General features: G+C 54.5%; 2 protein-coding genes across 6 annotated transcripts in view; one reads left to right on the top strand and one right to left on the bottom strand.

The window, feature by feature from the left end:
• Positions 1–5,438, bottom strand: part of EMC1 (ER membrane protein complex subunit 1) — a 24,626-nt gene extending 19,188 nt beyond the window's left edge. Inside the window, exons 1-3 of one of the 2 annotated variants that reach the window (XM_069579249.1) lie at positions 5,277–5,438; positions 941–1,065; positions 66–131 (exon numbers count right to left, since the gene is read on the bottom strand). In XM_069579249.1, the coding sequence (XP_069435350.1) occupies positions 66–131; positions 941–1,065; positions 5,277–5,371 (286 nt within the window). In that variant the 5' untranslated portion in view covers positions 5,372–5,438. The remainder of the gene's footprint in view (positions 1–65; positions 132–940; positions 1,066–5,276) is intronic. The other variant, XM_069579248.1, reaches the window with a different exon arrangement.
• Positions 5,428–12,660, top strand: MRTO4 (MRT4 homolog, ribosome maturation factor). Of its 4 annotated transcripts, none has more exons than XM_069579250.1 (8): positions 5,428–5,889; positions 7,774–7,832; positions 8,046–8,149; positions 8,694–8,775; positions 9,061–9,128; positions 9,787–9,938; positions 10,327–10,403; positions 10,522–12,660. In XM_069579250.1, the coding sequence occupies exons 1-8, from the start codon at positions 5,862–5,864 to the stop codon at positions 10,669–10,671; spliced, it is 720 nt and encodes a 239-aa protein (XP_069435351.1). In that variant the 5' UTR covers positions 5,428–5,861; the 3' UTR covers positions 10,672–12,660. The 4 variants fall into 4 exon arrangements, with proteins under 4 accessions (XP_069435351.1, XP_069435352.1, XP_069435353.1 ...); XM_069579251.1 differs by having other exon boundaries at positions 5,880–6,414; XM_069579252.1 differs by having other exon boundaries at positions 5,883–6,382.

The raw sequence follows: 12,660 nt of genomic DNA, 5'->3' as shown, positions 1-12,660 counted from the left end.
GAAGGACGCAAGGGGAGAGGAGAGGGAGCCGACGCCGGCACAGGGACAAGCCGGGCTCTGCCTACCCTGTCCGCAGAGCAGCATGGCGTCCACCACCCCTTCCGCCGTGCCCTTGTCAACATGGCGCCACACTGAGGGACAGGAGAGTCAGACGTTACCGTGAACCTCGCGAGGCATCCAGGAAGTCGCGCGGGGGAACCGCAGAAGCCTTCGCTTGCACAGAAGCGTCCCGTTTTATTTCAGGGAGGGATCACCGCTGGCCGGCAGTGACCCAGCCCCGCTCCCGGGGTAACGAGGGGAGCCACCGCTGTGCCGACCTGAGTTCACGCTCTTCCCATCCCTACCCCATCCCACCCAACAAATAAACAGACAAAGACAAAATTCACAAAATCTCTATGACTCACAAGCAGAGCAGTGATTATACATCACATTTCCATGATTTTAATGCCTAAAGTGAAAGTGAAAGCGAAGTTGCTCAGTTGTGTCCGACTCTTTGCGACCCCATGGACTGTAGCCTACCAGGCTCTGAGGAGCCTCTCAGTCCATGGAATTTTCCAGGCAAGAGTACTGGAGTGGGTTGCCACTAAAAACATCCACAAAAGCAATATAAATAATTGGAGGTGGAGGAACGGGGAACATCCAAAGCTTTACTGTAAAACCTTAATAAAAAAATGTGTTTTTTGCAGCAATATCTTACTTAAGAACAGCCAGGACGCGGGCTGAGGAAATAAACTCAAAGGCCAGTTATAGGAATATATTAAATATTTCAAAGACGGCAAAACTGAAAAATAAATCTGAATCCTGTAAAGGACACATCTTTCGGCCCTGCTGTCCCCAGGGGTGGGGTACCAGCCAGGCAGACGCTGCCGCCACAGGACACCCTGGACTCCCTCTGGGCAGCCACGCCATCCCCAGCTACCCGTCTACACAGCCCACTCACAGATCTCCCCAGTCCGAGAATTCAGTGCTGCAATCACATTCTTCTCTGTGGCCACAACCAGCTTCTTGGATGCAGGGGAAAATTCCAAGGAGGCAAATTTGAGCTTCCCAACATACTGCTGTCTCCTAAAGGAAAGAGGCCAGGAAAACGGAAGGGGCCAATGCCACCGCTGCACAGGACACTTTGGAAAAGACCAGTGCACAAACACAGGAGGTTATCTGCCGGGGTCCAGCCCCGGTGGATCCAGGGAATTCGAAGGGTGGACGGCGTTGGCGTGGAAAGACTTGTTTATTGATTGATATAAGATTAGATTAAGAAACTATAGCGTAGTAGGAAGATTAAGTGGAGGAAGAGGGCTGAATAGCTTGGTTTACGCGGAAGGCCAATAAAATTCCAGACAAGGAATTTGCACCATCTACGTTGGGCCACCGGCGCCCGCTTGAATGTCTAAGGGTGCCTCGCCTTAAGCTCCCTTTCGCGCGGGTCTTAACAGCCAGGGCAAGTAAGTAGACCTGGCGAGCCTCCGCGCCCCAGGTGGAGATTCAGCCTGAAGTTAAAGTAAAGAGCAGAGAGAGGGAAAGGGAGAGAAAAAGAGAGAGAGAAAGACACGGGGGGAGCCAGAGCCCCAAGAAACCAGGCCGGGAGACTAGTTCGAGAAACTGGTCCGAGAATCTGGTCCCCTCCTTTATTGCTCAGAAGGCCTTTTATACTTTTGATAAAACACAGAGATCAATGGGTAACACAAGATTATGTAGCGTTCGCAGCCCAGACTCTTTCTGTACATCATTTTGTATACAAAAGGTCTCAGGTGATTTACATTATCTTCTGGCCAAGAGGCTTGTTAACACTTTTTGGCTCTCTTCATTAATGAATGTTAATTTTGTTTTCCCTGAAGTATTTTTCTTTAATCTGCATCTCCTTAAAGCATTAAAGTTACATCTCTATAGAACAAAGGTGCAGTGGGTTATAACAAAGAAGGTACTTAACTCAAAGATCTAACGTTGCTAATACCAGGTCTACTACTTGTTTTTCTATATACCAACTATATCTAAAAATACAGGATATGAAAATTTGGCAGCAAGCATTGACTCAACAAATGAAACCTTTAATCAGTTCTATTCTAAAGATTTTGACTCCTCGGGAGCCCCTACATTTCTAGGATGTTTTAAGCTTCCTGTGTCTCCTGCGGTCAGGAGGCCTCAAACAATCACACACGCAGCTGTACTGCAGGCAGGCTAGAAAGCCATCAGAGGGGTATTTGGATTGAAACACTCTTTCAAATGCAGAAGACTAAAGCCCTGAATTGACTTTTTCCAGAAAATGTCAGAAGAGTAGAAAAGCAGAGCACAAAAACAGGCAGATTTTTGTTGGGGTACATGCTTAGGAATTTCCAGAGGGGTCCCTGAAGTCTGAGCACGCCTTGCGTATGTCAGCTTCCTTCCTCATGACCTTGTCACGGGCGGGATTCCTCACACTGGCTCCCGGCAGTTATCACCGTCACACCTGTCTCGGGATGCACGAGAACTGTTTGTTAATGAAGAGATCTGACCAAAAGCGAGATTTCCAGGCAATGTGCTCAGGAACAGAGGGAAGAAGGAGAGAGAATAATACACCCTAGTAGCTAACGTGACACGCTTCCTTCTGAACGCAAGCACGTACTTACCTTACCCAAAAGGGCACCTGGCCTAAATCCCACTGGAACAAAATTACAGTCTTCCCTGTACTCCTTAATAGTGGGACCAGGGACTTCCCTGGTGGTCAAGTGGGTAAGACACTGTGCTCACAAGGTAGGGGATCTAGGTTCGATCCCTGGGCAGGGAACTAGATCCCACACGCTGCAACTATTTTTTAATAGTAAAAAATAGTGGCACTAGACACTCGCATTACACGTGAGGGAAGAGACGTGAGCCCTGTCATCAATGAGCACACAATCCAACTCCCCCTTCTAGTCTCACTGACCTTTGGAGAAAAATTACACAAATACTCTAACAAAACTTGACAGGTTTGAGTCAGGCCTTTGCTCTTTGCAGCCTGTTCTAACCCACACGGTGCTCAGGGTCCATCTGACTCACTACTCGTACTTTCCTTGGAATATACCCCCTGACTCTCAACACTCCTATCTCTGCATAAAGGGGGCGCAGAGGGCTTCCCCGGCACACTGCCACCGACAGAGCAGGCGAGCGGCACGCTGCTGTTCACAAATGCCGCTTCCAGCAAATCAAACACACAGCATTTATACAGAATCTCCCTCGTTACACTGTCTGGTCTGCCTTTTTACAAAAGAAGAAACCATATTAGTAAAGAGTGACAGCTGTACATGACATCTGACAGTTTCCATCTGTATTCTAACCTACTTTAATCTCACTGTAATCACTGACCCCTTTATGAAGTACACAGGACAAACACTATTACTCTCATTCCAGAGGTGAGAAAACCAAAGTCCACCGACGTCAGCGAATTGCCGTTAGAACTAGAATGCAAAATTAAGTCTAAGTCTGAATCTAATCTAATCTTCTAAGTCTATATCCCATGCTCTCTTTTAAAATGCTGGTATCTTTTATCTGGACTATAAAAGTAACGCCTGCTTATTGAAGAAAACATGAAAAATACACAAAGGTATAAAATAGAAAACAAAAAAAAATGCTTAAAATACCACCATCCATAAACTTTTTTTCAGCAATAAACATTTAATATTTTGGTATACTTCTTTCTGTTTACTTTCCAATTTATAAATTGCATATACCTAGGGTTCTGCTAAATTGGATGACATGTTGTACATGTGAAACATATACAACACGGGTTTGAACTGAGCAGAGCCACTTATGCGCTGGTTGTTCTCTTTCCTTTCCTTTTTTGGTGGCACCCTGAGGCTTGCAGGACCTTAGTGTCTCAGCTAGAGTCAAACGCCGGCCCCCGGCCCTGTGAGCATGGAGTCCCCCAGGGAACTCCCTACGCTGGTTGCTTTCTACAGCCAATTCTGCAGTGCTACACAATCCACGGTTGGTTGAATCTGTGGGTGTGGAACTGCAGACGCAGAGGGCTTACTATAGGTTACACTCGATTTTCGACTACAGAGAGGGTCTGCATCCCTAACCCCTGCGTTGTCCAAGAGTCAACTGTACATGTTACATTGTGAGCATCTGCCCACATTGTTAAAGATGAGACTCATGGGGATTCTCCGTAAGTTCAGCGGTTAGGACTCCCATGCTGGGTACATGGGCTGATCCCTGGTCAGGGAACTACGATCCCAAAAGCCACAGCACTACCCCCGACCAGCCAAAAAAAAAAACAAAAACACATGACGTATTCTGCATTGGTCACGCTGCCTGATATCCCGCACTCATCTATCTGCCCCCTCACCAGCCTGAGTTCCTTTCCATCTCTGCATCCACAGCACCTGGAAGGGCCACTGGCCAACAACACTCAACAAACACGCAAGCCCATTTGCTTGATACAGAAAAGACTTCACAGAGGAGCTAGGCTCTGAACGTGTTCCCAGACTAGCAATTATGGGCAACATACTGATTGTACTCAATGAGCCAGCCACTGAGCTGAGTAATTTAAAAGAATTGCCGTATTCATCCTTACAGCTACTGTGGGAGGTAATGGACTATCAGTAAACTCAATTACAGATCAAGAAACAGAGGCACAGAATGGGTTAGGTCATTTTCCTGAGATCACACAATGCTTAAGTGGCAAACTGACATTTCAAGCAAAAGTGAGCCAATTCCCTGGCCTTAAGGACAGGGTGGGTGGCTGGATGAGTGGGTGAGTGACTGTATGAGTGCCTTAACGAGACGCGAATGAACAAAAGTGCTGAACAGTGAATGAGTGAAGAGAGTGAGCGAGCCCGTCAGTGAAGGAAAGGATGAGTGAATGGCGCCTCCTGGCTGAAGGGTCTTGGGCGGCCCCGTTCTGAGCCCACGGCAGGGCTGAAAGAGGATCTTCGCTGAGGGCGGTAGACGTCGGACACCCAGCAGATCAAACACCCGACAGTCACAGAAACGCGGCCGGGCGGGGAGAAGTGACCTCTGACCAGAACCTCAAGCAAGACCGGAGGGCAGAGCCCGCTTCACTGGCTTGCGACCCCTACAGCCGCACAGGGACTGGCTCAGAAGAGCCCCCAGCTCTCGCTTTAACGCTCTGCCGTGGCCACCTTAAAACTCTTTCAAAATTTTTGAACGTGGGGTCTCACATTTCATTTTGCCCTGGGCCCCGCAAGTTATGCAGCCGGCCCTGCGGCATGGTGAACCCTCCTCCTTTTAAACAGAAGAACAGGTACTGGGAAAATAGTTCCCGAACAGGAACCGCCCCTCGCCCCCCGCCTCGTACGCACCAATCAAACTTGCCCACTTGGTCTTCGTAGACCGCAGCCGCACGGATAAGCAAGGCAGCCCAGAGCCACAGCCGGGAAGCCGCGGCCGCCGCCATGATGGGAGCGCGGGCCGGCCCGCTGCCGGCCCGGCATGCACCGCGCCGCGGGCCCCGCCTCCGCGGAACCATAGAGTTGGGCCCACAGGCGGGGTCCTGGGTGCGGAGCCATCGAGTTGGGCCCGGCATGCACCGCGCCGCGGGCCCCGCCTCCGCGGAACCATAGAGTCGCGCTCACAGGCGGGGGTCCTCGGTGCGGAACCATAGAGTTGCGCCCACAGGCGGATTCCTGGGTGCGGAACCATAGAGTTGGGCCCACAGGCGGGGTCCTCAGTGCGGCGCCCCAGACTCCGGTGTCCCCCGCCCGCCTGGGAAGTCTACCTGGAGACTCAGGGCAGAGGGCAGGCGGCGGCCGGGCAGGGAGAACAGGGCCTTAGCGCGGGCTAGGTCAGGCACGCGCGAGGGCGCCCACCGAGGGCCGTCCCAGAGGCCCCCGCGCGCGGAGGGCCTGACCGGCAGCAGCGTCTTCCGCCCACGTGGCCGCGGCGAGATGCCCAAGTCCAAGCGCGACAAGAAAGGTGAGCCCAGAAGGCCTTGGGCCCCCGGAGGCCAGTTTGTGGGCCGGCTGTCAGCTGCGCTAGGGCTTCGGGGAGGACGCTGGGACCTCTGAGAGGGGGGAACGGGCTCGAGGCGCGCTGGAACGGTTGGGGCCTTGGGGGTGGTGGAAACCCCGGGGGAGGCTGGAGCCGCGTCGGCCAAGTGGAGGGGGCTTTGCCAGGCCTCCAGAGAGAGTTGCCCAAGGCCGGCTGGCCCGGGGAACAGCCTCAGCACCCCCGGGGTGCCGGCGATCTCGCCTTGGCCCACCTCTCCGACCTCAGCCCGTCTCTCTCTCTTTCTCTGCGCGCTCCCCCGCCCCTCGGCTCCTTTCCTTCAGCCCGGGTGTATCCCCGAGTATGGTCGTTGTGTCCTCCCAAGTTGTTTCTGCCGACATGGTCGTGCTCCGATCTTCGTATGGCTGGCTCTTAGGTGGCAGTCCGTAGGACCCCTCCTAAGAGACTGTTTCTACTTATGGTGCGTCTCTTTCATCCTGGCACATTCACTCAGTAAGTTAGAGACCTGGCAACTCTTCAGGTTTTGAAAGATACTGCAGTTACAGCATGGAAGGTCTAGGGCCCTCATAGAGTTTAACATTTTAGTTTTGGGAAGTGTGTCTTTCTAGGATACTAAAAATTGAATCCATAAATTCAGATAGTGATGAGCCTCATGTAGGAAAAAAGCAGTTGATGTTCCCTTGTGCAGTGTAGCTAGAGAAGTTCTGTTAAGATGACAAATGAGCCGGAAGTTGCAGAAAGGAATTAAGCAACCCGAGGAGTTACCTGGAAGGGTGGTGGTCGAAGGAGGGGAACACAAAGGGCAGAGGCCCTGAAGCAGGAGCATGTTTACCTTTTGTAAGAGGCCAGAGTGGGTGAAAAGGAGGGAGAGAGAACCGAGCAGCGCGTGCAGAGCTTGAAGGAGTTTTGCACGGGATTGGCTTTCACACCCAGGTGAGAGGAGAGAGCTTGAGCAGAGGAGTGATGTGGTTCCACTTTACTTTTAAAAAGATCACTCTAGTTGCTTTGTTGAAAATGGACCGGGGAAGGCAGGGGCAGTGGGCAAGGGTGGAAGCAGCGAGACAAGTAGTAATCCAAGAGAACGCCGTGCTGGCTTGGTCCACAGTTGTAGCAGTGGAAATGTTGGCAAACGAGACAGCAGTATTTTGTTTGCCCTCCTGTACTGCACTTGCCCCTGCCTGCTGTGATTACCTTTCTGAGGTGTCCTTCGTGAAGAGGGACTTTTTATTCACCCACCCAGGTCCCTCCTGGGACCCAGGACTTTGCATTTGATGCTCTGTTAATCGTCTGTGGAATGATTGGATTCTGTGGTGGGATCCGTGGTCAGACCTGACAAATGCCAAACCCTTCTGGGTAAGGGGCAAACTGGGTCCCAGCTGTTGTTAGAGAAGAGGTGCTTGTCCCTCCCCAAAGAGGCGCCGCTGCATGCACAGGTCCAAACTGTAAGACGCGGTGTAGCAGAGAGGCTCCAGACTCGGTCCTTCCACAGCACAGAGAAGCCGTAGATGGTCTTCACACACCGCAGCCAAGAGCAGGAAGGGACCAGCCCCAGACAGGAGGCTGGGTCTCTGGGGACCACCCCACCCTCACTCCTCAGTAGGGAGTTAGCCGCAGAGGGGCTGTAGATAGCTGGTTTCTCTAGTAACAGGACAGATGTGAAGGGATCTTCAGTCTCAGGAATGCTGGAGAGGCATTCTGGGGACCTGGGAGTAGCCTCGCAAGCCACAGGCAGTAGCCACGGAAGCCTTGCTAGCTTTCCCAGATGGGCTCCTTGGGTACCCAAGGGGAGACAAGGCTCTGAGACATCCAGGTTTCTCTCCCATCATCTCCCCTTTTTCTTTTCTGTGTTAGTCTCCCTAACCAAAACTGCCAAGAAAGGCTTGGAACTGAAGCAGAACTTGATAGAAGAGGTAAGAGCTTGTTTTTTATTATTATTTTTCTTATTTTCCCAGCCCTCGTATTTGGTTTTAAAGGTGGGTGTGGGACTATCTGTCGGGGACAGCTCTAAATATCCACAGCGATGTCAGAGGCCTCAGAGCAGCCTCTTTCCCCCCTGGGGCCAGAGTATTACTGCCCGACCCCTGCTGCCCTGGGACTCCAGAGCCCCATGAATTATCCCATAGCTTCGGAAATGTGTGGACACGTACAAGTACCTCTTTATCTTCTCCGTGGCCAACATGAGGAACAGCAAGCTGAAGGACATCCGCAACGCCTGGAAGCACAGTCGGTGAGTGGGCAGTGGGAGGCAGGGCCAGCCTGCTCAAAAAGTACAGGGGCAGTCAGTGACCTTGGGTACCTGGGTCACAAGTATTGCCTTAATAAGGACAAAATGCTACCCTCCCCAACCCCCGATGAAGGATGCTTTTTAACTGTTTGGGGTTGTGGGGGTGGTGGTTTGGTTTTTTCAGTCAGGCTGCTTGGCTTGGTTGGAGACGGTCATTTCCCAACCAGGGAGCAAACCCAGGCCCGCTGCAGTGAGAGTGCAGAGTCCTATCCACAGGGCCACAGGACAAGTCCCTAACTGTTAGTCGGTGTCGCCCTGGGAGAGGGGGAAAGCAGTGACCCCTCCAGGAGAAGGGGCTCCCTGAGCCCTGGGGTCTCTGGTTCAGACCGCCCAGCAGGCCTCTCCCACAGACCCAGACGCACTCTTGGTGGGCTGACAAAACGTGTGCGGGTCAGGTCTGTGCAGGAAAGAACATGAGGGGCCCCGGGCTGCGTGGGAAGCAGCCTCTGGCCGCGCCTCCTTCACGGAGCCCTCTTTTTCTCTGTAGGATGTTCTTTGGCAAAAACAAAGTGATGATGGTGGCGCTGGGCCGAAGCCCGTCTGACGAGTACAAAGACAACCTGCACCAGGTAGGTCCCGGCTCTCGCCAGCGGGGCGGCGCCGCGCCGAGACCCGGCCGCCTTCCCTGCTGTCGCACGACGCGCCCTCTAGCCTTCTGGCCAGCCCCGGGTCAGGGGGCGGGGGGGTGGGCGTCATGCTGAGCTCTCCTGGAGCCTCCAGACCCAGAGAGGAGCTCCGCCCCCTCACAGTACTCTCCAGGTGTTGCCAGACATCGCGGGGCGGGGCGGCGGAATCGTCCCAGCTGAGAGCCGCTGCTCCCACGAGCCCGACGCCGCCCTCCTCTGCTTTTGCAGGTCAGCAAGAAGTTGAGGGGTGAAGTTGGCCTCCTTTTCACCAATCGCACTAAGGAGGAAGTGGACGAGTAAGTGCTCTGAGGAGCAGTGGGAAGGGAAAGGTGGGTGAGGTCTCCCGAAGGAATAACCCGGGATTTGGTCCAGTGGAGGGTCCACGGAAGACCTGGTTCCTGGAACCTTGTCACCGGGTCTCCATCCTCCCCAGCTCAGAGCTCCCGGCCGAGCCGAGGAGGACGGGAAGGCCAGACAAGGCCGGGCAGAGCCTGACCTCAGGGAGGTGGGCGTTGTTCGTGGTTCAGGCGCTCAGTCGTGTCAGACTCTGCGACCCCATGGACTGCAGCACGCCAGGCCTGCCTGTCCCTCACCATCTCCCAGAGCTTGCTCAACCTCATGTCCATCAAGTCGGTGATGCCATCCAACCATCTCATCCTCTGTCGTCCCCTTCTCCTCCTGCCTTCAGTCTTTCCCAGCATCAGGGTCTTCTCAAATGAGTCAGCTCTTCTCATCAGGTGGCCAAAGTATCAGAGCTTCAGCTTCAGCAGCAGTCCTTCCAGTGAATATTCGGGGTTGATTTCCTTTACAATTGATGGGTTTGATCTCCTTGCTGTTCAAGGGACTCTCAAGAGTCTTCTCCAGCATCACAATTTGAAAACATCAATTCTTTAGCACTCAGCCTTCTTAACAGTCCAGTTAGCATCCATACATGACTATTTTCTTTTCCCTCAGGTGGTTCACAAAGTACACGGAAATGGACTATGCCCGAGCGGGGAACAAAGCCACTTTCACTGTGAACCTGGATCCGGGACCCCTGGAGCAGTTCCCCCACTCCATGGAGCCCCAGCTGAGGCAGCTGGGCCTGCCCACGGCCCTCAAGAAAGGTACAGGGGTGTCCCTGGAGCTGAGAGGTCACAGCTGAGGGCCGAGAGCGCAGGTTTCCAAGCCAGACAGCTCTCCCCACCCCGCCCCCGCCTTTCCGGTGGAGAAGGTTCTTTCTATCAGTCTGTGTTTTCTTACATGAAAATGGGGCAAGAGTGCCCACCTCGTGGCCAGGGTGAGCGTGGACGGCGGCTCCAAGCCAGAGCACAGCAGTCAAGGGACAGGAAGGGGGAGTCGGCGCCCCACCCCCATCAGAGCCCCGCCCAGGCAGCTGGCCTCTCGGGAGGAAGCCCAGTGCCTGAGCTGCTGGAGCCTGGGGCAGAGGGCCGCCCGGCTCCCCCGGCGCTGCGAAGGGGTCTGGGGTCGCTGCTCAGGGTCCCTTCTCTGCAGGTGTGGTGACCCTGCTGTCCGACTACGAGGTGTGCAAAGAGGGTGATGTGCTGACCCCGGAGCAGGCCCGCGTCCTGGTGAGGTCCCCCCCGCCCCCAGCCACCCAGCCAGCGCCCGCGGCCGCGACGGGAGGGTCCACAGACACCTCTGACCGCACTCACCCCTCCTGACTGCTGGTTCCTCCATCCTTCACAGAAGCTTTTCGGGTATGAGATGGCTGAATTCAAGGTGAGCATCAAATACATGTGGGACGCGCAGTCCGGAAGGTTCCAGCAGATGGGAGATGACTTGCCAGAGAGCGCGCCTCAGTCAGAATGCGAGTCGGAGGAAGACGACGACAGCTGAGGGGCCAGGGCCTCCGAGTCCATCAGGACTGACGGCAGGCACTGCCAGCGCTGTCCTCGAGCGGCTGTGTGTCTGCTGTGGAGGAGCACGGGCGAGGGGGGCGAGCACAGGTGACTTTCCTGTAAATAATGAGACTTTGTCATTCAGGCTGTCTCCCGCAAAAGGGACTTTTCTTGGGAAAAAAGCTAAAGACGCTGTTGGGTTTGGGCTTCGGGTTGGACTCCAAGGGGTCTGTTCATTCACCTCAAACCAGTTTCCAGGACTGGCTCCTGCATGGCCACGTGGCCAGGCGGCTCCGGTGACCCAGGAAGAAGTGCCTTCTCTCCTCCGGCCTCAGCGGCCCTGGCTGGAAACTGGGGTTTGCTGAGGGGAACAGGCATCTCGCCCGCCCGCTCCTACCCCAGCTGTACCTTCTCTCTCCCCGCCCCTTCTCCCACACCCGGGCCAGGAATCTTGTGGACGACCCGAAGACAGGAGGCTTAGCTGAGGCAAGAATAAAGCCACCACTGACGGGACTTCCCTGGTGGGCCAGTGGCTAAGCCTCCATGCTCCCAATGCAGGCGGCCTGGGTTCAATCCCTGGTCAGGGAACTAGATCCCACCTGCAGCAGCTAAGACCTGGCCCAGCCAAATAAGGAAATAAACATTAAAAAAAAGAATGAAGCGCCACTGAGACTGGGCAAGTGGGACAAATGTCCCCCAGCAGTCTTGTCCTTCTGGGTGGTAGGTTTTTGCCCGGATGGTTCTGTTCATGCGTATTTAGAGAGGCAATTCTACACAAGATGTCTACCTCGGGCTGTACCGCCCTCTTTGCTTCTGTCGTGTGTAGAAGCATGAGGGCCGTCTGCAGCCCTGCTGCTGAGAGGTCAGGCTGGGAGGCCCTCCTGCCGCCTCTGCCCTTCAAAGCTTGATCCCTACTCCTGCTTGTTCCCACCGAGCCTGTGGGGGTCGGGAAACAGCCCGTGGCTGCAGAGGAAGCGTCAGCAGGTTCACCATGGGCCTGGGCTCCAGCCCGGCTAGTGCCCCTTTATTCAGACAGTAAATGCCCGGTCTGCCCCGGCCTTTTCCTGTGGTGGAGGCTGCGGGGAGCGTTCACAAGAATGTGGGAGATAAACCGTCTGTGGATGGGACTGTGAGGGAAGAACCAGCCTCGCAGAGCAGCCTAAGGTCAAAATCGACTGCAGGAGAAAAAGGAGGTGACAGGTGGAGTGTGCCCTCTGCCACCCCAGACTAGGCCTAGCGGAAGTAGCTGGGACAATCGTGGGCGACCAGGCGCCAGGCCTGATCAAAGGTCTACAGGACGGCCGGCTCCAGGGGCCCCTCCTCAGTGGCCACCAAGTTCTCTTCCAGCTGCTCCAGGCTGGACGTGCCCAGGATGACCGTGTCCCCGTGGGTGCCCTGCAAGGGGAGACGGCTGGACGTCACGCACTGATGCCCCAGAGAGACCCCATCACACAACCCTGTCCAGCCCCGCCCCTGCCGAGACCTGGGGTCCAGTATCTGTGTGCTCAGTCCCTTGGCCCTGGCTGACTCTGATCCCGTGGACTAGCCCACCCGGCTCCTCTGCCCGTGGAATCTTTGAGGCAAAAATACTGGAGTGGGTTCCCATTTCCTCCTCCAGGGTGTCTTTCCAGCTCGGGGATTGAACCCAAGTATCTTGCATTTCCTGCAATGGCAGGCAGATTCTTTACCACTGAGCTGCCAGGAAGCCCCCAGTGTCCATACCCTGCATTATTCCAGAAAGAATTTACCTTGTCTTCAAACACCTCCAAAGCCCTGCCTCCCTAGACACACACGGGCAGGCCTGAGTTTCGGGCCTCTCCCCTCCTGCTCTGCATCTGGGCAGGCCTGAGTTACATGACCTCACTAAGCCTCAGGTTTCCTTTGCAGGGTGACTGGGGGGATTAAAATTTTGTAAAGGCTATGGTTTTTCCAGTAGTCATGTATGGGTGTGAGAGTTGGACTGTAAAGAAAGCTGAGCACCAAAGAA

The sequence above is a fragment of the Ovis canadensis genome, chromosome 2 (genome assembly GCF_042477335.2).
Source record: "Ovis canadensis isolate MfBH-ARS-UI-01 breed Bighorn chromosome 2, ARS-UI_OviCan_v2, whole genome shotgun sequence".
Lineage (NCBI taxonomy): Eukaryota > Metazoa > Chordata > Mammalia > Artiodactyla > Bovidae > Ovis > Ovis canadensis.
This window is presented reverse-complemented; position numbering and strand designations above follow the sequence as displayed.

Bases quoted from the DNA above. Each gene is read 5' to 3' on its own strand.
- MRTO4 (XM_069579250.1), top strand. From the start codon at position 5,862: ATGCCCAAGTCCAAGCGCGACAAGAAAG. The intron at 9,939-10,326 runs GTACAGGGGTGT...CCTTCTCTGCAG, and splicing joins GCCCACGGCCCTCAAGAAAG to GTGTGGTGACCCTGCTGTCC. The intron at 10,404-10,521 runs GTGAGGTCCCCC...CATCCTTCACAG, and splicing joins CGGAGCAGGCCCGCGTCCTG to AAGCTTTTCGGGTATGAGAT.